Source organism: Chroicocephalus ridibundus, chromosome 1, assembly GCF_963924245.1.
Source record: "Chroicocephalus ridibundus chromosome 1, bChrRid1.1, whole genome shotgun sequence".
NCBI lineage: Eukaryota > Metazoa > Chordata > Aves > Charadriiformes > Laridae > Chroicocephalus > Chroicocephalus ridibundus.
The window spans coordinates 128371438-128394815 of record NC_086284.1 but is presented as its reverse complement, the minus strand read 5'-3'; the positions used below and the strand labels follow the sequence as shown (position 1 = coordinate 128394815).

At 48.7% G+C, this 23378-nt stretch overlaps 1 protein-coding gene across 3 annotated transcripts in view; it reads left to right on the top strand.

Annotated features, from left to right (window-relative positions):
• The window catches only part of LSAMP (limbic system associated membrane protein), a 1022135-nt gene that overhangs the window by 996918 nt on the left and 1839 nt on the right, over positions 1–23378 (top strand). For 2 of the 3 annotated variants that reach the window (XM_063351430.1, XM_063351420.1), the window contains 2 exons: positions 769–917; positions 6934–6969. In XM_063351430.1, the coding sequence (XP_063207500.1) occupies positions 769–917; positions 6934–6969 (185 nt within the window). The remainder of the gene's footprint in view (positions 1–768; positions 918–6933; positions 6970–23378) is intronic. The other variant, XM_063351438.1, reaches the window with a different exon arrangement.

The window sequence follows — 23378 nt, the reverse complement described above, 5'->3', positions numbered from 1 at the left end:
CTGAAGGAAGTGCAGAGGATGGAATTCTTGCCTTTAAATCCATTATGGGCGAATACACAATTAGACATCAATATTGCTTTCTTCCTGATGATGTTCGTGCATGCCCATGATACAGCCAAAAAAATAGGCAATGTTAGTCTCCAAGTAGGTAATGCCATTCTAGATGCCTTCATCTGGGGGAAGGTGCTGCTGAGGTGTAGGATTCCCCCATCTGTGTGACCTGAGCCTCCCGGATTTGCATATGGGAGAAATTGAGAAGAGGAAAGGGATCTGTCCCTTATCCCTGAGCATTTACCTGGCATAAAGAAGGTTGTGTTATTATGCTAGTTTTTAACATGACCCATGTGCACAGGCTCAGGAGTAACTCAGCTTCAGTATATGCACATATTGGAACAGATGAATTGATGTGTTTCACTAAAAACCTTTTGTTCAAGTACAGGCTAGCCCTCAGCTGGCCATGGTGTGTTCATTTCCAAGTGTTAGTTGGTGCTGGGTAAAGGCTTCCTCCCTTTCCCTCAGCTTTTCTTGTTTCTCCACTGCTTTACCTTTGGCATTTCTCCCCAGTGTGCTCCTTCTTCCTTTCATTCCCTCCTTCTACCTTCCGTCAATGCCTTCTTTGGCCTCTTTCTTCTCGCATCTCTTTCCCAGCTCCCTCCATCCTCACCTACCAGCTGGACTGAATGACTGGTTTACTGCCTGCCTGGCAGTGATTTACTTCCCAGTGCACAACTACCATTGCACTATGCACTTCTTGCCCTGTCTTCACAGGATAAACAGCGCCAACGGTCTGGAGATAAAGAGCACGGGGACCCAGTCTCTGCTGATGGTGGCCAACGTCACTGAGGAACACTACGGGAACTACACCTGCGTGGCTGCCAACAAGCTGGGAGTCACAAATGCCAGCCTATACCTTTACAGTAAGTATGGGAGAGGGTGAAGGGACGTCCAGATCGCTCTCACAAAGACCAGGCTATGTAGGACGCACACGGTGACCAAAACTTGGGAAAGCCACCCCCATTCCCCCAAACCTCCAACCATGAACTGGCTTTCAGCATTCTGCTTCAGATACCTACAGGTTCATACTGACCATGAAACACAAACACAGCCCAATTGAAAGGTTTACAGTCCATCCCTTCGATTGACTTTCTTTGCTGAAGTCAGATTTTGTTAAAATAATAAAAACATGTTTGTTTTAAAGCTGGAAACAAAAAACTCTGTAGAATGACAGCCCCTTTAATAAGGAGACAGAAGGCCAGGGCTCAGAGGGTCTGTGACAGCTGAGAAATGACAAGTAATTCAGAGAGATGGAGAGAACTAGCCACTGAGCCTGAGGAGAACAAGAGAGAGTCAAGAAAAAGAGAAATGAGTTTGAAAATGGAAGGGAAAGAAGTGGGAAAAGACAGAATGATTTAAAGGGGCATACCATAGGGAACACGGAGGAAAAGGTAATCAGCAGATGAAATATGGAATAAAATTCCTTGGATCTCATTCTGCTACCTTTGAGTTACTGAGTTTGTCGTAGTAAGTGTAAACAGACAGAAGTTGGGACTAGGCCAAATTCTAGAGCAGAGTTAACCTGCTGGTTCCGAATTTTGAAGCTGATTCAAACCTGACCCTTAACAGAGCCACTGCCCCTCACCTGCCACCCATGCACACGTACAAACTGTGGCGTATTCAAAACGCAGTTCCCCATTCCAGGACCAAAACTTGGGCTCAACTTGGACCACGCATTGTTATTGCCACCAGAAATAGACTGCAGCAGAATGACCCACCCACAAGAATGGACATACGGATGCAAAAGTGACTTAGGGCTGTATTCCTCTGACATTCCCAAATTGAATTAAAACACTCAGGCCATGCCCTGCATGTCCTTTTAAAGACAAAAACGATAAGCGCTGTAAAGCAGTCATAGTGTGGCACGCAGTTTAGTGTAGTGTCTGCTGTGTATGCTCACATTAATCAAGCCAGCAGAAAAACAATGTTTTGGTTTGGTTATTTTTTAACAGATGTAGTGCAAACGGATAAATCCATTGGCATTCTTTGTTTACCACCCCTGAATTTATTTCATGGCAGTTTGAATTTTTGCAAAATTTGGGTGTATTCTGTGGAATTTTTTTTCCTAAAGAACAGATATTATCATAAAAGAACATATATTTGATTTCCTGTAGCATTGCAGCACACAAAGCAAATTTCTCCTTTGAAAGTCTTTACACCCTGGTCTTGTGACTGTCATGAGATTCAAATAAAATCCTCAGGCAGCAATCTGGAACACAATTTTCAAATACTCCAGATTTGTTCTTGCTGATATTAATATAATGCTAAGTTTAGAATCCCTTATTTGTGGCTGAATTCTAAATTTGGCCCTCTCTGTTGGTTCCTGTTACACAGATGAGCCGAAATGCATCACTGAAACAAAATATAAGATGAAATTCCATAATGTATGTATGCGCACATGATTTTAGCTGGGGGGTTGGTTTTGCTAGAAAAGCATTTTGCATGACTTCAGAACTTCACCTCAAAGGATCTCAAAGGATTTGCTAGCAATGAATATTTTAACATCCCTGGTTACGTAGAAATGGGTGAGCATTATTAGCACCATTTTGCAGTAGGAAACTAAGGTACAAAGAGAAGAGTGGTTTACCCATGGTCGTAAAATGAGCGGCAGAACCTGTAAGAGACCCAGGGAGATCTTGTAAAGTGGCCGTTAACTATTCCAGGAGGAAATGTGGCAACTATTAAAGATGCCTTGCAACAGCGAGGGTCCTATTTTAGCCTCCTTTTGATGTGCAAGAAGCAAACTTTCATTCTTTCAAGTTGTCGGATTTTGTTTATCATTTTCACCTTAGAAATTCAAGGCCTATTTATGCTGGAAAACACTAGAGAACTTCACAAGAGCCAGAAGAATGGAGGTGCGGGAGCAGAGCGAGATTTGATGATTTTCAGTGTTTCTAACTTTTAACCGTTCCTAACTTTGTTGCTTAGTTAATCCTTATTTCTTCAGTGTGTAATTGCTTCATATTGTTTCAGGAAATCTCTGTTCTCCTTCTAGTTAGCGTGGAAGAGAGAAAAAGAGAGAAAAAAAAATAAATTCAGGCAGACTACGGCTGGTATTTCTAAGGTTAGGAAATCAGGGGTGAAATGAGTGAAGGGAATCCAGCCTCATAAAGATAAAGAAACAGCTGAAAAAGTCTACAAACACAGATGAAAAAAATGCTGTGGTGATCACACAGTAGCTGAAATAACAGGTAATGCACACTCCCAGCCACACACCCAGGTAGAAAAAGAAAGCAGTGCCAAGTTTTTGCAAGGTGCAGCTGATACTCAAATACTTTGGAGTGGTTTTGATCCCTAGAATCAGGGATTTTATTTCTTTTTTAAATAGAGAACAAGCTCACTGTAGGGCAACATCCCACGAGGGAGGCAGATACAGTGATGGTTCCTCAGCGTCCCATTGCAGCACAAAAAAAGAGCAGCAGCCAGGAGTGAAGAAACAACCAGAGAGTTAATAATGAGGTACTGGCAGCTTTGCCTGAGGTGGAGGGCAGAAGGGGAGCTAGCAAAATGATGTGAAAGAACAGTTTAGCAATAGACGAAATTGGGTGACTACAATTCCAGGAAATCTCAGCCAGCATTGAAAAACTCTCGGAGAGACCAAGTGCCTTAGATGTCAGTGCCATAGACAGAAGATGCATTAAAATAGAAAAGCGGCTCCCTTGAGCTGTATGAATAGATAGCTGGTGATCTTCCTTAAAGGATGTAGCAGCAGGATTGCCTGCTGTAGGTGGTGAGATTTATACCCCTCACTCCTGGAGACTGAGTTTACAACAACATAAAAATGGCCATACCAAAGGTCTGTCTTACCCAGGAACCTGTCTCCAACAGCAATATGGAATAGGTTCGCAGAGAGGGTACTCAGGTACAGTTTGATGATACAACTGATCTAATAGCTTGCCGCCATCCCTTCCTCCCCACTCCTGCTGCTCACCCCGCTCTCCGCCACTGCTTTTGTTGTTTCCCGTATTCTGGTACTCGGTGAACCCCATGCTGAGCCAGTTCAACCTGCTAAACCAGTCAAAATGTAATTGAGCTTTACCACCTACCCCCCAAAGTGCCCCCCAGTGTTGTCTTTTGTTGTACTGAGCTGAATTAGTTCAGGGAAGGGCTCAACAAGCACCAGAGCCCGTGTAAGAGGGGAAGCCATATCACGCGTCTGTGGACATGAGGAGTTGGGAGGTAGGACCATGTTCTGCAGCATTAGCAAGGCAGGAGGTTGATTCAGCTCCGCAGAGACTAGGAACCCCCAAGCACAAAATACTGTGAGACCTAGGAAAGGGGCAGGAACCTTCATGAGAGTGCGGATCTCTGTGAAAGTTACCTGACAGAGAGGCCAAGCCAGGGCTGCCATCGCAGAGCAACAGAGGTGAAAAGTGCTACACAGAACTAACTAACTAACTCACTAAATGTGCATATATATACACCAGGTACACATCTGCTGTACAAGCATATAGATACGTAGGATTATGTGTACGCGAGTACGTATACATTCGCGTGCACCTGTGTGATGTATAAGCAAGCACACACACCCCGACAGGCACGCAGAAGCAGACACGGCACCTGGCGCATTCTAGCAAGGCAGTGAAAAGAACTGAAAGCTCTTCCAAATTAGTTGCCTCCTGCCTCCCGCAGAGCTAGCCCATCCCAGAGGATAAACCAGTTGACAACAGGGCAGTGCTGCACATCCTTACACAGTCCTGCTGGCTAAATTGTCTCAATTACAGGCGACAGCCACCTCGGCGGGTCGCCTGCTGCATCCTCTGTGGATTGCATCCTCTGCACCCTTCAGGGAGCAGGGAAACGTGGAGGTGAAGCAGCAGCTGGCAAGGCCCCTGCCAATTAGATGCAGCAGCGGCAGACAGGATCCCACCCCTGTCTCCTCCAGAGGCTTCAGGTAGAGTTATCATTTCAGTCCAGCAGTTTTGATCCCAGCGAGAGGCACGTTACGAAGAAGAGCTGGCACTTGCCTCTAACTTGCCGTTATTTGTTAGCGCCCCAGCACAAGTGCTGGCTGTGTGCCCACGCTTACACCCCTTCTCCTAACTCCCTGCCGGCGCTTTGTGGCACATGAGCATTTGCTGAGGGTGGCCACTGCTAGGGTTTGGAGCGTAACTATGGTCAAAAACTCTCTTAGCAGCTCGTGGTGCAAACCCCGTGTTTTACCAGGGGCTGCCAATCATGGGGAGATTGGGAGAGGAGGGAAGTGGTTGGGGTGACAGCTAGATGGGGCAAGGCTGAGCCACTGCTAATGCGCCGGGGTGGAGCAATAAAGGCGGTGCGCAGCGGGCGAGGGGAACAGAGGTAGAGTCCTTGAATAGAAAGCAGCATGATAATGAGGCCGTAGTGCTTTGCTTTAACTGCTTATGCTGTGCAGTCTGCAGCCTGCTGTGCAGGAAGAAGGTAAAGGGGAGCTGAGTTATTTAACCAAACTAAATAACAAGGAAGTCATGTCAGCACAACAGCCTGCTTTCGCAGAACAATAGTCCCCTGTTGCTACATAAACACAGAGATCCAGGCTAGCCGTGTATTTTCTATGCGAGAGACAATCTCCCCTGTGCCTGCTGTGGATTCAAACAGCTCCATTTCCACCACGAGGGCAGGAGATCTGCCAGTGTCGCAGGGATGGCCCTGGCCTGCTACATCCTCCTGGGCTCCAGCGAGTCAGAAACTAGCTCCTTGCACCAAGGGTGCTGTGTAAAGAGTATTGGCCTCCAAAAAGCTGGACCTGAGTAGATCAGAGAATAATAGTGGACTACTGGTGTATCCTGCCAAGCACTGTGTCCATCAGCAGTGATGTTAGCACCATCCTCACAGGTAAACCAGGAGACAACTCATTGCTCCAGGCCTACCAGCTGCTGCACAGTGGCATATCTCTACTACTAAATCTGTACTTACTGATCAGTTCATGAGTCGGAGCTTGTCTCAGTCAGTACGAGGCATCCAGCAAGCTCTGAAGGTAACGAAAGGAGACCCAGTGATTAGAGTCAGGCCTGGGGAACTTGAATTCTTGGTTCTGTTCCTGGCTCTGCCAACAGTTCAGTATTTGACCTTGGGCAAATTGCTTCCTTGCTCTGTGCATCAACTGCACGATCTCTAAAATGGAATTAACACTGCTGGTAGCCTCAGACTGAGGTCTCTGACACTGGTTTCCCTCAGTCTCTGTGCAATTCTTTTGAGATCCTTGTGTGGAAGAAGCAAAGCGTGAAGCCAGCAGTGACGTATAACAAGGTCCTGCTGTGACGTAGAACGAGGAGGATGCATTGTAAAAACCCTGTAACCAAAACAGCAGGCTCTGGGTAGCACTAGAGGTTGATGAGTCTGAAAAAACTCTGTTCCCATTGAAGACAAAAGCTCAAAAGAAGCAGAATGCCCTTGAGGATTCTCCAGGGTGACTGCGCCCATGCTCAGATCCTCAGGGGACCTGTCACTGGCAAGAAATCCATTGTGGAGAAGGTTGTGGGGAGGCAGCAACTACCCATGGAGGACTTCCATAACTCGCCTCTCTGCCAAGACTAGCTTCCAGCCAGAGGTGTAGCTAAGAGGAGTTGTAGTGTGATGACACGAGTGGTCTTGAAAGTCAGAGGGGAGATATGGCCCATCAACTCCAATTACCTTCACTGCAGGTGCTTAATCCCTCTTGCTGTGTGGATATTATTTGTTTAGTTTTTCAAATTACTTCTCTCTGACTCGCAGTCCCAGGGGATGCTGATGTGTATTAGGTGTGTTGCTAGCAAAACGCTGCGTATATGAAACCTACTCTAGTTCATCTAATTTGGGGATGGACACCTCCATCAGGTTTGTATCTGCTGCTTGCTTGGTGTGAAAAGTGGCTTTTCCTTTTCTCCTGCATGTTGCTTATTGTTTTTTTTCCCCCCTTAGAACGAGTTTTACCCACACTCCCCAATCCTTTTCCAGGTCAGTATCTGTTTTATGTTGAAGTAGCTCTTTAGCCGGGTCATTCTCCATCATCCTGACAAAAGCTCAGAGCTAGGGATGGGCAAAACAGCTCAGAACTGCAGGAAAAGAAGGGCTTTCCCTTCTTGTCTACATGTCATTTGGTCTCTTCTGCTCACCTTCCTCATCCTTCCCCTTTCCTTCTCCCTTTTCAAAAAAACCAATCAACTAAACAGCAACAACCTTTAGCCAAGCTTTGAGCCATGACATTGTGTCCTCACCCAGGTCTGGACAGTCTTCAGTGAGGTTCAATTTGTCTGAAGACCTACTCATATGTATTCTCATCCTAAGCTGTCTTTGCCCACATGTTGTGATTTGGATCAAAAGCATAAGCAGACCTAAAATTTTGCAGAAGGGACAAGTGAGAAGCTAAAAATTAAATTGCTGCCAGGAGGTTTTTTCCCTCTAGTTGTGCAAACTATTCACAGTGAAACACTTTTTTTTCTCATTCCTCTGTCACACCCCCCCCAAGTCTGCCAGTCACATAGTGCTGCATTTGAGGCAGAGAGCGTGAAAAGAGGTGCACGATGAGATGTTTCTGTCTGCTTTATTCCAAGGGAAGAAGGTATGAAGGCAAAACAGGGTCTGAGTATTTTTCCTGTCTCTGTGCTTCCCAAGCATGCCTCAGGTCCTGAGGTTTGGATGTGACCTTGAGGTTCTGAAAAAGCGCAGAGGCTGGGCACTTCCAGAAAGCAGGCTACAGTGTCTGGAAGCAGCGTTTGAAACTAAATCAATAAGGCAGCCAGTCCCCGTATTCGCTTAAAAAATCTTGGCCTAGGGCGCCTTAGTATCTTTGTTTTACCGCCATGCGATGAAGATACACTCAACTCATGGGATGTTCAGAGGCCTAAATAGTTAATGTCTGCGCAGAGCTTTGGAGTAGAGTGTTATTACGAACCCATGTTGTTTTGCAAAAGGGCACCTACCCAAGTAAAGCACCTGCAGGTACTCCCATAAAAGAACAATAAATGCTGGGTGTTACACCAGCTCCGTTTAACTACTCTACTCTTTCAAATCAAGCTCTGCTCTTGGCAACTTACTCAGGCTCAGGATGTAGTCACAATTGCCTATTTAAAAGGCAAATCCACAAATACAATTAAAGAAAAGTACCTACAAAAAAAAGGAGGGGGGAGGGAGCGGAGAAATCAAGCTACCATTAAAATTAAATCCCAGAGAGTGATTTGTAAATAACATTCAAGGAGCTGAGAAAAGGAGTAAAGTAGGCCATTGGGAACCTAGTGTGGAAAAATAAATCCAATTAAACAGCATTATCGTATGTATTGCAAATGAAACTTGTGCTTGGGTATGAAATTAAAGTTGCTGAGGCTGTTTGGGATGTAAGGTTTTGAGGAGTTTTCCAATTTTGGGTGTTCTTTTTTTAAGCAGAATTTTCAATGACAAATATTTTTGTCTGATGGAAAACCCAGGGCTCTTTCTTTTTATGATTATTTTTATTATATATCCTTAAATTCCACAGGCAGGCAGTGTTAATTTTTTTCATAGCCAGTTCTGTTTACAGCTGGTTTTGAATTAGTAGCCCATTAAGCTAAATGATAAAGCAAAAACCGCAAGTGAGCAAGGCCAGGTTTTCCATACCAAATACCCCTCCTAATCAAGCTGCCAAGGCCATCCTGCACAGCCTTAGTCAATCCTTTAAAACACTTCCTCCTCTGTCTTTGAAGTTGTTATTTTTTTCCTTTTACTGCTCCCCAGTCTCCTGAGATCATCTTGAAGGACATCCTGGTGTGACATCACTTCTGTGAGGAGTCTCCAGGACTTTGTGGTGCCAAATGCTGGGATATGTCCAGTGACCCAGGACACACAAAGCAGATTTTGCAGAGGGGGGAAATAGAATTTAAATGTTCCGGACCTTGTTTGTTTTCTGAAAGCGCCTACCAGCTTCTCTGATGTGGGTGTTCAGCACAGGCACTTACCTCAACGTTTGCTTTTACTTTGCTGTTCACCTTCAAAGAAACCTTAGGCATAAAATTTTCTTCTTAGACCTTTTTCTCCCTATGAGTTGATGTTCTGAGATGCAGTCCTCAGCTCTCAAATAAGCCTCTCCTCAATGACCAGAATCACAGCCTCCTCCCTTTTTCTCCCTCAATTTCCACTTCTCTTAAGCCTCAGTAACACTTCCCTGCCCTGTGGGGTTTTGAGCATTAATTTAAAAGGAAGGCGTTTTGAGATGAAGAGCACTGTAGTCATGCTAAGCATTGCTATCATTAACGAGCTGCTGTGGAAACATCTTGCTTTCAGGCAGGCTGGAGACTCAGAAACAGCCCATTCAACTAAACACATGGGACTTGAATTTGATGAGGCAGCTTCCTAAAAGGCTGGTGGAGCCCAGCTGATTCAACTCTCAACTGAATTGTCCTTGGTAAATTTTCCAGCCCTCCTGACTTTGCAGCCAGGCACTCAAAATGCCCTGAAATGTCTTCTGGGATGATGCCACATCACCATGTCTTCCTGTCTGCATTGTAACATCATGTTATAATGGGATGACACGAGACCTGGCTGTCACAAAGGGAGCCTTATTGCATCATCAGGTGGCTTTTCGAAAGGGTTTTCTTCTGGAAAAGGAGAATTTACTCATTCCACACCACAGCTGCCAACAACAGGGCAAGTGGGGTTGCTGTTGAACCTCAAAGGGGTCTGTCACAATTATGGCACTAGCTCCATCTCTGTCCTCCATTGTCCTTTGTCCTCAGCCCTTTGAATATAGACTTCCTCCCCTGTGATTAGCACCTAGTATCCACATCAGAATGGCTTAGCCAGACCCGATGCGCTTCAAAACCCAGGAGTCTTCCTCACAGGAGTTTTTTGATGAGATCTTACCACAGACTAACCAGGGGTTTCCTCAGCGCGGTTAGCTGGAATGCCCTGGGAGCTCTGGAAGGGAGATGGTGTGTTTCCCAGAGAGCGGCAAATCCAGAACTGCCTGCGGGGCATCAAGTGTGCCAGTCTTTGGGGCCTGATCAGACAAAGTCACGGGCATCAACAGGGTGACAAAAGATTTATAGCAATAGTGTGTTAGTAATTAGTGGAGGGGGAGGGAAAAGGAGAATGAGCAGTCCTGTCTTTCTGCCAAAACACACACTGATTGGAGAATGACCCTGTCTGACTGTAGATCGTAGCTAGTCTCCATTTAGCTGTAGCCCGTGTAGCCTGTTCTGTCACTAATGCCTTCATCAGGTGGGCGGGAGCTGGGGGAAGGGAGAAAAGAGATGTTCATTTGGGTTGATGACCAGAGTGGGAAACAGACAGCATTTTTCTTTCTAATACCCTCTCAGTCCTTTTCCCTCCCCATGGAGGTCCTAGCCGTGGAGAAGAGGGTTCATGTGTTGCGGTGGTCACCGCCACCCATCCCTGCTCTCCTTTCACTTTCTCCTGTGCGTGGCCCTGTTGGTCCTGCTGCAGCTCTTGTGTCAGTGGAGTCTACTTTGGCAAACGGACAAACATCTGAATGTCTTAAAGCTAAGGAGAGAAGCATGAGGGAAAACATCTGAGAGGACAGACAGTAAGGGGTTAACACATTATGGGCGTTTGCTGACTAGGCCGTGGTGTGGGACCAGTTCACAGAAACCAGCCTTCCCAGCATGGTGTGGCCAGCTAAAGAACCCATCTGTCTCTGGAGTCCTCTTCACTGAGGCCAGAGGGTGATTTCTCAGATGGGATCCAAGAAGGGGTCATTGAAAATCCAGGCCTTCAGAGCCTTTGAAACAAACTAGTTGGCAGAGCTGGGGAAGCTGTAGCACAAATAGGTCAAAATAGCCAATGTTGTCCTATCGTGATCCTGACATAGAAACCACCAGCAGAGAAAAATAATGGCCATAGGGACCAAGCATAGAAGGGCATTTGTGGAGCCATGTGAGAGTCTGGTATTCCCCTAAATCTGCAGGCATTCAGAGGCCATAGTTCAGCTGTATTCTTCACTGTGCAGTGCTGCGTGCCTGCCTACTTGGAGCATGCCTCTCTTCCCTGAAAGCTGACTGAGCCCTGGGCATTGGCACCTGATAACCCCCATGACCCTGGGCGGGAAGCACAACTCACGTCTCTCCTTGCTTCCGGATGGTGGTATCCGGCCGGATTTTCCAAAGAGCTCATTCTCCATTTGCTGAGTGCAGAAGAGGGTGTCTTTGCAGGGTGGATGCTCAAGCAGGTTAAGCTTCTCTTGCTGCCTGGGGTCAATGTCCATCCCTGCCATGTCTGCAGGCAGTGAAGGCTGGGATCCCGTTGAGTGCCAAGCCTGCAGGGGTCTCAGGCCAAGGGAATAGGAAGGACAAGACAGGGTGAAGGCAGAAAGCCAACATCATATTAATTGTTTCTTGCTATTTCATAGGTACCAGGCAAGGGGTGGCATTGTATCTTATTTAGAGCGTGTGGTTAAAAATGAATAAAATCAAAGTCAGAGATGATGACAGTGCCTTCCAAAAAGGGTAGTAGGGATGTATCTGGAAACAGCATTTTAGGGAAAAAGAGAAATGCCAAGAATTATTTCTACTACAGCTACGAGCATTGCTTGACAGGTTTTTCTGGATAGCAACAGTTTCTGTTTGCTGAGATTGCTTAAAAAAATTAAAAACTGTTCTGCTTCTCCCCCCCCCAAAAAAACATAAAGAAAAGAAACCAGCTTTCTTAAAGAAAAAAGAGAGACACAGGGGGAAAGAGAGAGAAATGGCTTTATTGCTTGATCTGTTTCTCTGCTTTTTGTTCATTAATTTTAATTTAGATTGATTTATTCCAAAATGAGCCCTGGGTTGCATATATTTGCATAACCCTCTCCAGTAGCAATGCTGTGGAGAATCCAGCAAGTGAGGAAGAGCAGTGGCAGAGGGTAGGAACTGAGACTGGAAGTCCCAGAAAGATATTCCTCTGAGATGGGCCCTTGCACTGGGATAGGGAAGGCATTTCAAAGTCTGCTTAGTCACAGGTGTGGCTTTGCCTGCACGCAGAACAGCCCTGCAAAGCAGAGGTCGGGGCACAGCAGTCAGGTGGGAGAGTGGAGGTTGGGTGAAACCAGTGGGGGAGAAAACACACAACTGCACTGCAGAGATTAGAAACAAACCATGGAAGAGTAACTGCCATGGAAAATCAGTTGGCCGGTAGGGACACTGATAGTGTCAGCGGTGCAGCATGGACAGATTACCCTGCAGAGCAGAGCTCGGGCAGGCTACAACCCTCCTGAGACAGATATCCTCAGCCCGGAGGACGCTCACAGCCTGATACCATCTGTATGTTAGATGAGTTTTTGAAGCCATCAACTGAACTTTCCTCCTTAGAGAGGATGAAGGCAATTTATACTCACTGCGCAGCAGGTCTACCTAAATCCTTTCCCTCTTGCTCTCCTTACTTCCCGTGTTGAGCCGCCAGCTGGGCTGACTGGGACCGAAGTGTGGAGGGCAGCAGGGAGGAGGATGAAGAACAGCTACGGTTGTCTTGATTTAATCCTTGCGCACACACAAAAATTCCTCCCACCCCTGAGAGAAAATGACCAAAGCGTAATTCCCACCTTCATCCTCCTCCTCCTCCCCCTTCCATTTCCAGTGTAAACCACTCAAGAATTTGCCTAACAAATTGGCCTCCCCTCTGGTTATTGTCCCAAGTGAACAGTCTCTCCATTCACTAACCCATGACGGTAAGTCGGTTTGGGAAGCGGCAGGTTTATCTACCCAGCTCAGGCACTGCACCGGGCCCGCTTGTGAACCAGTTGCCATTCAGTGTCTGCTCTGCTGTTGATAAAGCACATTACACATGGCTGGGCTTGCATGATTAATACAGCTGTCTAAGCGCTCTCTCTAAAAACAAAAACAACCGGGAGAAGGGAGGTGTGAGGTTTGGGAGGGAGGGGGTGCACAACGAAAAAGGCAACCATTCCAAAGAAATCAGGCTTGCAGAAAAAGCAGAGTGCTCCTGGCAAGCCTTCCCTCCTGTGGGCGAGCAGGTCTGTCAGCAAAGCTCCTCTGCAAAAGGGAGAGGTCTAGCGGCAAGGTGGGCAAAGGAGAAATGTGCTTGGCCCTTCCCCACCATCACCTGCATGTCCCCCTGCCATCTGGAGAATGAGTGCATGGACAGGAGCAGAGGCTCAGGCCATGGAGAAGGATGTGCTATAACCAGCATAGCTTCAGTGAGGTCTGGCCAGGCAGCCTCTACGGTAGGTGTTGCAGATACGGATGCTCACTGGTGGATGAGTACGCTCCTGTGGCAGTCACCTTATGCACCGTACGCGCACACCCCATGCTCCAAGGCACATCACACAGTCACCGAGCAATTTCCAAGCACCCTAGAACATCTAAAGGATGAACCAAAGGGGCTGCAGGGATCTTTTCTATTGCCCCCATTCATCCAGCTGAAGCTTAGCTGCCTGTGTAAGCTCTAGTAAGTTACCCTTTTTAATTACTGTTTGGGGCATGGGCTGTGGGAAACCACTGTGGCTTTCTGCTCCAGCTTTCCCCATGCCTGGCCCAGACATGAAAGCCATGCTTGCACTGTTAGGGCGTTAAGGTGACCAGGAGTCTCACTTTGGAATTGCAGACACATACATGCATCTATACTTGGATGAGGACTACAGGTGACATGAAGTAATATTTACTTAGACCATACGCTTTAGAGACATACACCAGTCTCTGGGCCCAGCCTGACTCCCGTGAAATCTCTAATTCACTGAAATGCTGAGAGAAGTGCACAGGCTTCTTGACAGTTTGCCCATGATACAGGTCCCATACTTCTCGTTGTTCACAAGGAAACCTTGACAAAGGCTACCTGAAGCCTCCTCCTAGCTTGTTCCACTCCTGGGCAAGGAGGTATGGGGACAAGGGTTGGTTTCCACTAAGCTCACTGCAAGGGAGTCCGCAGAGAGGAGTGGTGGCCCTAAGTAGACCTCAGGGACAGGTAAGGGGGGCAACATGCTGCAGGTACTAGAGAAGAAGGATAGGAAGGGCAGAGGCAGTGATACGACTGGATTTCAGTACCAGAGCAACCTCAAGCATCCTGGTCATGCTCCACCCTGATTGAGTTCTCCTGCTCCAGTCTCTTTTCCCGTCACCCCTCGGTGTGTCCCTTCCTCTTCATTTTTGCTCACAGCCACTCAAATCTGCCAAATATCCAGCAAAGCTTGTGGAAGACCATAGCAGGGATGAAGTGGGTAAACAGACAGACATGAAGCTGATGAAAATATTAATTTTTCAAGAGGTTCCAGAGCCTCCAATTAGCAAACTTGCTTCCTGGGGCTGTATGTGCTCTGGGTGAGGCGGGCTATGCTGTTTGTTCCCTATTGAGGCACCAGACGGTGTGCTGGTGTCACCTTTGGTCTGCTGTGCACTACACATGTGCTTGTGAGGCGAGCAGGGGAAGGATTGCTGTATCCTAGGAAAGTGAAAAGCAGAAAAAGCTCAGATCTTCCCTGTGATGGACCCTGAAAAAGTCTGTGCTGTGTATTTTTTTGGATGTTTTGCTTGTGAGATGAGAGTCTTCAATGAATGGTTTGAAGACAAAGCAGTTTTAAGTAACTGATTTTGTATCAGTAGTTTGCCAAGTGTTTTTTTTTTTTAAATCTCCTCCAGCTGCTAGGTGAATGGAACCGGTGGGAGAACTATTTTTCAGCTGTGAGAAAACCTTCAAACTTTTTGATATCTACAGGATCTGGTAATGAAAGATCTGTGTAACCTTGCAATGTAGGTGGTTTTCTAGCCACCACCAGCCTCACTGGTCAGGATAACAGTTCAATTCTAGACTAGGAGTACTGTAAACCAGCTCCAGGATAAATGGCATAAGCAGCCAGCTCCTGAAAACCACGACCTTCTCAGAAAGACGCTGAGAAATACAATTTCAGGGATATTCTTTAGACCTCAGGGAAGGATGGGTGCGCTGCATTACAGAATGAATCTTGACTAAGACATGAGGTATGATAGATGAGTACTTAGTACACCATGAACGAGCTCCAAAACATGGGGAAGAACTGTTCAGTGCAAAAAAAGCACACGCAAATTCTGAAATACATTAAACCGTGTGCTAAGATTGATAGACATCAGAGACGTTTCCTTAATCTTGCTGGAGAGTTGCTGGAGGGCATCCTCCCTAGTTTACACAGTGGTACTTCCACCTCTAGAAAAGCCAGCCTATTGCCACTGCAGTCACAGTCAAGTTTTAATTACAGGAGCAGGACTGGTAGTGAGAACCGGGTACAAGCAGATAATGAACAAAACAGCCTCAACATTAAGAACAAGGAGTGAAAAATCGTGTCTTCTTCTCAAAGGGGAGGGGGGACACACAAGAAAGTAGTAAGAAAAGAGCCCCAAATGAACCCTGGTAAGTAGAAGCTGCTAATCCCTAAAGCCTCAGAGTAGAGTGCAAAGCCCTGGAAGAAAGAAATTAATAACTTTCAAAGTATGACCTTGAAAATGGAATTAACAGTATTCCTCCCTTTTAAGCCTTCATGATAATAAAGATTTCATCTTCTGAAGCCCTGGCAAGAGAGTCAACAGACTAGAAAAATTACTTCCTGCAGAGGAGCTGGCAAGTGTAAAACCTAAGACCCCTCCAGGCCCCAGGGAGTGAGATGACAGAGAGAGACCTATATGGTGCACATCCCCTTTCCGTTGCGCCTTCTCCGTTCCTTCATTCTTTCTTTCATTCCTCCCTCATTTTTGGTCCTCCTCTTTGCTCAAGAAGCACGTCTCCAGCCTTCACTGTAAGTGGAGTCAGCCTGTCAACAGCATGGAGCCCAGAGCCACTCAGGGTGGAAAGCACTTGGAAAAACAACAGGCCAGCTCTACTTGGTTTGCCATCACTCCTTCCTTCCCATCACAGACAAGTCCTCCTAGCCTGTCCCATGCCTCCTCCTGGCCTCACTTCCGTTTAGAAACTCATGGGGGCTGATTGTCCTCTTACACCAGGTTTTACCTCGTGTTCTTTGACAGGGTCCCAGGGGAAGATCCCCCAAAGCAAATAAGAAACCTGTAGCTCTCTGGTGCCCTTTGAAACTTCTCTGTAGGCACTTGTCCATCAGCACTGCAGATATGTCAAGCCCTGGAGTCTTGTTAATGTAAATAAGAGAAAAAATGTCACCCGCTGTCTCTTTTCCTGTCTACGTTTTGGTTTACTCAGAGGATGGTACCCAGGACCCAGCAGAATATTCTAGATTGGCGAATGTGGGTGTGAAATGTGTAGACAGGTGGGTGATTTTTTCCCTCTGGGTATGGACCAGAAATACATCTGCTTTCTGCTTGCATCTCAAGTGACCCTTCTTAAAAGGCTGTATTAGGAATCTTGAAAGGCGTAGGTTCAATTTCTGCTGGCGGTGATCACGTCGCTCACAGCATTTGGAGGCATGCCTCTGTGCTACCAAGAGGACTTGTGGTTTTGCCTTCAAGTCTGACCTAGTTTGCCTGTTCAGCAAGGGTGACATGGCATGGCACAGCCTGTATCCCCCTCTCTTACGGGCCCCTTCAGAGGTGCAGAAGGTGTTGCAAACGGGAGCTGGAGGGAGTGAGGGGAGAGAAGGGGGAATATCTGCGTGGAGGAAGTAGGACAGGCTAGAAACTTTACCACCACTCCCTGCAACCTCGGCTGCTTGCTGCTGTAGTGGGTAGGTGTCTTGCTTTTGATGGGGATGACCAACCAGCAGATCAGATCTGACCCCCCACACACACACACACACACAAAGTACCAAGGATACTGCTGCGTAGTGGTTGTGGAGAGACGCAAACCGATGGGGATCAGGTTCCGTGCCACAAAAACATGGCCATATTGGGCTGCCTCAGGCAAAAAGTGGCTCAGAGCCACGCAGAGCTGGCACCCTTTCTTTAGCGGGGGCGCTGCTGTGCAGGACCCCGGCGTTTTCCCGCAGGCGTGCCCAGCCAGGAACCCCGCCGCCTCCCTGCCCCGCCGTGCTATTCCCTGCCCGCAGGTTTGCCTGGGGATGGGAGGCGGGCCGGATTTTCGTTTTTTTTTCCCGGCCTTCGGCTGCCACCTCGCGGGCAAGAGGCGACTTGGCCACAGCGGCGGCTCGCCCGGCTCCCCGCGCTCCCGGGATGCGGCTCCCGCCGCCGGCCTGTGGCCGAAGACGCGCGAAGCGGCCCCAGCAAAGCCCCTGGCCCTGCTGCTGGGCGGCGGCGGGGCGGGGGGGGGGAAGGTTGTGTGTGCCAACCAGGGAGTTTGTGCAGGGCACCCGAGGGGCGAGCGCTGGCCGCCTGCATGCCACAGAGGCGGCAGCGCCCCTTCACACGCCGCTCCTGCCCTCTCTCATACCGGTTTGTTGGCATTTGAGCTGCACCTGGCACCGCATCCATGCCTAAACAGCTCTCTGGGAATACCCACTTTTTCTCCTGTAGTTCTGGACCAGGCACTGGTACTGACTCCTTGCCTTTGCATTCCTGGTGCTGACTCCTTCCTCCCATAAACAGCATCATTCCCCCGTACCTGCCTCTCTCCCGCCATCCCTGCTACCCTGTGCCTGATCTGGGTTTGCTTTCCTCTCTTCATTTCCCCTTCTCCCAGGACCTCTTCTCATTACCTGCATGCTCCTCCATTTCCCCGTCCTCACCCTGGCTGACATTTTCTCCTCTTGCCATCTTCAGTGTCCTGAGCCGCCTGTGCCTATGTTGCCCTTTCAGTGGAAGACCTGGTATCGTTTCCTGTGCTGTAGCCCTGCATTGGTACAAGTGTAAAGCTCATCATATCGCCTCAGTCCATATTACCCCTGCCTTATATCCTCCATCGCAGTGGCCTTTTCCTATGTGGCTGACCTGCTACAGTCTTCCTCCCATATTTATCACCTCCTCAAAGCAGCCCCTAACCCTGAATGGGCACTACAGGCTTTGAGAGGCTAACGCTAGCCACGAGGCAGGTCATGTAGAGGGCTACCAAGCAGCCTTCTGACCTTGGCCACTGCTGCCAAGGCAGTGTGTTGCAGTGTCTGGTAGCACTATAAATTCAAGGCTTGAAGGCAAGCAGGGAGAAAAAGGGCCCTTTTAATCACAGAATCACAGAATCACAGAATCATAGAATGGTAGGGTTGGAAGGGACCTCTGGAGATCATCTAGTCCAACCCCCCTGCCAGAGCAGGGTCACCCAGAGCAGGCTGCACAGGAACACGTCCAGGTGGGTTTTGAATGTCTCCAGAGCCGGAGATTCCACCACCTCCCTGGGCAGCCTGTTCCAGTGCTCTGTCACCCTCAAAGTAAAGAAGTTCCTCCTCATGTCTAGGTGGAACTTCCTATGTTTAAGTTTGTGCCCGTTACCTCTTGTCCTGTTGCCGGGCACCACTGAAAAGAGCCTGGCCCCATCCTCCTGACACCCACCCTTTAAGTATTTATAAGTGTTGATAAGGTCCCCCCTCAGTCGTTTTTTTCCCCAGACTGAAAAGACACAAATCCCTCAGCCTTTCTTCATAACACAGATGTTCCACTCCCCTAATCGTCTTTGTAGCCCTTTTAATCATCCCACAAAGGTCAGACCTCAAAAGCCTGCTCACCTCTCGGTGATTTCTGCAGCTAGTCTCATCTCTGGAGGTTGAGCCTGTGCCTCAGAGGATGCACCACTGGAGTCTCAGTTGCTTAGGCCTTGGGGGCATCATAGCAAGCCCTCTCACAACTAAATTGTGCTCCCTTCAGCCACCCGGCTCGCATCCACTGAGAGCTCATTAACAGCTGTGCCCCGGGTTTGGTAGGGAGACTTGCGGCTCTGCGATTCAGGACTTGAGCATTCAGTGGCCACCAACCTCTTGACACCGGCTAGCTTCTTTCTTAGCAGTTTCCTTGACAAAAAGCTCACCTCAGGGAGATCTGAACACACCCCAGATAATTCTTCCCATAGCAAGTGCTTTCCTTAGCCTGCTTCTCTGGCAGTCAGCAGAGGAGACTGCAGAGCAAGGAGTGACTAAGTTTTTAATCTAGCCAGTTCAGGTAGCAATTAGTAATGGGCAGCGTGCCAGGCTTTCTCTTAAGGCCAAGGTCTTAAAGTCATTGGAGAACATAACACCCAAACTTAATCTGTGGCTGACATATCACTGTTGGCAGCTGACTGCTACGGTGCTCCTTAGAAGTTGAGGGAGGTTGTGAATATGGAAGGCTTCAGGCAGTCCGGAAATGGCTGGACAAGCTCATGGAAGAAAAAAAATGCATCTGTCAAGGAGTGCAGCTTCCACTGCCTCAGGATGACCATGAAGCACCCCAGGCAGGCCAATATGGTGCCATACCAGCCATGTGCTCCCAGCTAGCCCCCACCCAGCACCTGCAGGGGACAGGACTGAAGGCTAGACAAGACCCTTGGACTAACCCAGTAGAGCTAGGCTTGTCTTGTGGTATGGTCCTCTTGGAGGCAGGCTGTTTTTGAGGAAGAGAGCTTTACAATCTTGCTGTGGCTTGCTGTGAACGTAAGCAGCACCCTGCTTTTCCCCTCTCCTTCCACCATCTCGCCCAAGCCCCACCACCCTTCTTGCCATGTCTTTTCCTACACACAAACACACACATGCTGTGCTGTGACAGTGGTACGGGGGGGCCTAAAACCTGGAGGGGCCAAAGCACTGACCAAGTGAGGTGGTCCCAGGAAAGTAATTCAAGATATATGAAGAGTGTGGGGGAGCCCTCCCCAAGGGCGTTGAAGGCAGATGGTTTTGTGTAGCTATTTGCCTTTTTCTGAAAGACCAAATGTCTGCACTGGTGCAAGGCTCTGAGCCAAAGCATCAGAGCAGAAAAACGTTCTGAGGGGCAGTCACTGGCTTTCTTTTTTTAATGATTAAAATAAACACTTTTTTTTTTCCTCCTCAAGCCTTGCTCTCAGACACAGCAGAAATATTTGGGCTGCTGCTCTTCCACTTAAAAAAACTAAAATCAGCCCAAGGCAAACACACAGCATGGGACTGTTCCACCTGGCCTGTCAAACAAGACCCTATAATGGGGAAAGGTCAGGCAACCTTACCAGTAGTGGGTGCCACTGGCTCTGCCTGTGAGGCTGGTGAAGCTCTCTCAGCACCACCTAAGCGGCACGCTGCACACGAGCGCGTGCAGCGACTCTTCTGCCTCCTGCTGCGTGCAAGGGTTTGCCTGCAAGAGGGTGAGGGCAGCGGGTGAAATCGCTCAAGTCCCATGTGGGCTAGCTGGCCCTTCCACGTCCCCACCTGAAAGTGTGGAGGTGGTCTCCCAGAAGTGTCAGGAAAAGATCCCTGGATCCTCTCGTGCGAGGCAATAACACGCAGGTGGGCAGGAGCAGCATGGCTCTGTTTTTCCCACGGTTGAATTTGAGGACATGGCTTGGGTTACCCTGCCTTGGGGAGAGGAGTGGGACACGGTTTCCTTCAGCCCTGAGAGCTCTAAATCTCAGCCAAAGCTACGTCGTGCCACGACCCCAAGGCAGATCACCCTGGCTGAACGCGTGGCACAGACAAGCCGTCAGAAGCACGGGGCACACTCCTGTGAGGCTGTTGCAGCACAGTTAGTCACCATGTCAGGGGTCCACCTGCATCTGCACTGGGTATCTAAATCTCTCACTACTTGAAGCAAGGAAAGGAAGTGCAGTTGTTTTGCCCTTGCCAATTTCCAATCTGTTCCTTCTTGATTTGATTAATGTGATCCGACTTGGTCAGCCATTTGGGGTCGGGGGGTCCCTTAAGGGTTTACTTGTGAAATGCTGCCAGATATTCATATTAACTCATCATCATCAGAAACCCAATTTCCTTCCCCGGCTGCCATGGAAGAAAACCCCCTTCAAAGCTGTTGAGTGGTCATGAACTTTGCAGGGCTGCCAAATTGCAGGGGAGCGATTAGCCCGGGGGATTAGCTTGCGGCGCGGACTCCCAGAGCACAGGATCAAGGTTACGAAAGCGGGAGAGTGGGAGGCGGTGGTGGGGGGGGGAAATCTCACTCATTTGCCAAAGCCCCCGTGCCCGCTTGCCAGGGTGGCTTCTCTGCTTTTGGAGCCAAGGGGGGGACGGGTTTCGCTCAGCGCGGCGGTGGCCGAGCTCCGAGCCGGGGGCCGGGCGCGGCGGCTGGAGCCCGAGCCCGAGCCGAGCCAGGCGGGGGGAGCGCGGCCGGGGGCGGCGCGGGGCTTCGCTGGGGCTCTCCCCGGGGTGCTCGATCGAGTGGCGGCGGCGGCGGCTCGGTGGGGCGGGGAGGCGGGGAGGCGGCCGCCAGGTGGCGGCGGAGACCGCGGCGTGGTCCCTGCTGCCGCGGAACCGGGGTGCGGGGCGGGGGGTACCTGCCTGCGGGTCTCGGGGGTGCGGGGGTGGAGGGCTCTGTGTGTGTGTGGAGGGCTGTGTGTGTGTGTGGAGGGCTGTGTGTGTGTGTGTACACACGTGGGGCTGGCGGGGGGGTTGCACACAGGTGCATGGGTGCACCTGTGACACACACACTCACACACACACACACACACACACACGAGTATTTTATTTTATTCTAGCATTCTAACTTCTCAAAGTTTTCAGGATTTTATTTTGTGGTTGAACTTCCCACATTTTTATAATGCGTGGGATAGTAAACCTGGTGTATGTGTAACACACAGGTATCACACAAGTTTCCCTGTAGCCCCCAGGGTTACGTGCCGGGGCTGCAGCGGCTTTGACCCATAGTGGGTCCCAGGGCTCCAGGTCAGCTTAACTCGCTGCCCGGCACCCACACAGCTACACAGGGGCAAAACACTGCTGGTGTTAGCCTGTGGCGGTGGTGTGCAGATGATCAGGGCCGCACGTGGAGGGGCTTCTGCGACCAGCCCCACCGACTCACTGGCGCATGCAGGGATCTTAGCAGGGAAACAGGAGGACGTATAACTCGCATTATTTTTCAGCCATGGAAACAGGAGTCTTGGCTTGTCAGATACCCTCAAACTTACTCACGCAAGGTCAAGCAGAGCAGAAGCTGGTGTGACCCTCTCCTCTCCCCAGGCCTTCATCAAACCATGCCTTGTGTGTCCTCCCTTATACCTGGGTATTGCAGAAGGTCATCTCTTCTTACACCATACCATACTCCTACCCTCCCCAGAGAAACAAACCCCAAGCCATGCACTTACGCATATTAAGGCCACAGTACCCAGGCAAGGCCAAGCGTACCTCTCCCCCTGCTGTGCTAGGTGTGTGTGCATTGTCTACCTCCATAGCTACATACACCTTTGCTCTGGTTGCACATGCACCCTAGAAAAGTGGCAAGGAGGCGGCTGGTCGCCACATGTATGTGCCACATGCGTGTCTGTGTATATGTTAGACAAACAGTATTTTAGCCAAATAGTGAAAATGTGATGGCTGAAAACATTTTGTGGGCAACACACCCTGGCTGGTGTGTTCCTGATTTTTTGCTGGGCCAGAGGAGTCATGTTTTGGGACTTTTTCACTGCCAACATGGCATGCAAATAGTCTCAAACATCCTCCCCCCAGTCATTTGACCATGAAAGATGCTTTCTCTAACACACAGGTCAGGTAAGTGTGGTAGCTAAACTTGAACTTGTTTCTGAGCTCAGAGGGGAAAATGAGTTGCTGTTACCCAAACAAGGAGTGCAAAACCAATGTTGTAGGATTTGTGTGGCAAACTACAAAAAGCCAAGCAGGGAATGATTGAAAAAAGAAGCCATAGATGGAATATAAATTTTCCACACAATTCAGCACCTACTTAATAATGAAAAAATAGAATCGGGGCACAAACAGCTGATCTAGTAAGCAATGGGCTACATTAGGAAGAAATCACAGAAATTAAAGTGCTACAGAATTTCAGGGGCTCTGGGGACATCTTTCTTGGGTTTGCCGCCTTTTAGTCACCAGCTAGAGTTTAATAGTGACCGTGCTGCTGAGCACGCCTGTGGCACCCGAGCTCCACCCAGCAGAGAGGGGCTCGTCGCCTGGTAGACTCTGTGGGTTGTGAGAGGGGGCAAGTGCTTTTCTGTCCCATGGGGCTCTCCGGAACAAGGGGCTTTTTTTTTTTTTTTTGGCGGGGTGTTCCCCTGCCGTTAGAAATAGCTCTTCTTGGGAGTAAGCATGTCTTCTTCCTTCCACAGCAGGATCAGTCCCGACATATAGACTGCTCTCCATCTCCACACTTCAGCATCTTCCTGCACCCTTTCTGCGTAAAACACTGTATATACATACACATGTATGGATATGTGTATGTATATGTGCACGCACATGTACATATACATATTGTGTAGATACATATGTATTTAAACATATGTGTACATACACGTACATGCATGTGTACATATACATGTACATAATATATGTATATAGCTATATGTACATATACATGAGCATGCATTACAAAACCATAGCCAGATACACCTCCCTACCCCATTGTAAAGAAAAGGCTGCCAGGGCTTGGTATTGCAGGATGAATTTAAAACAGCATCGCTGCCTTTAAAGCCATCCAGAAAAGGGAACCCATAAATGAGAGGAT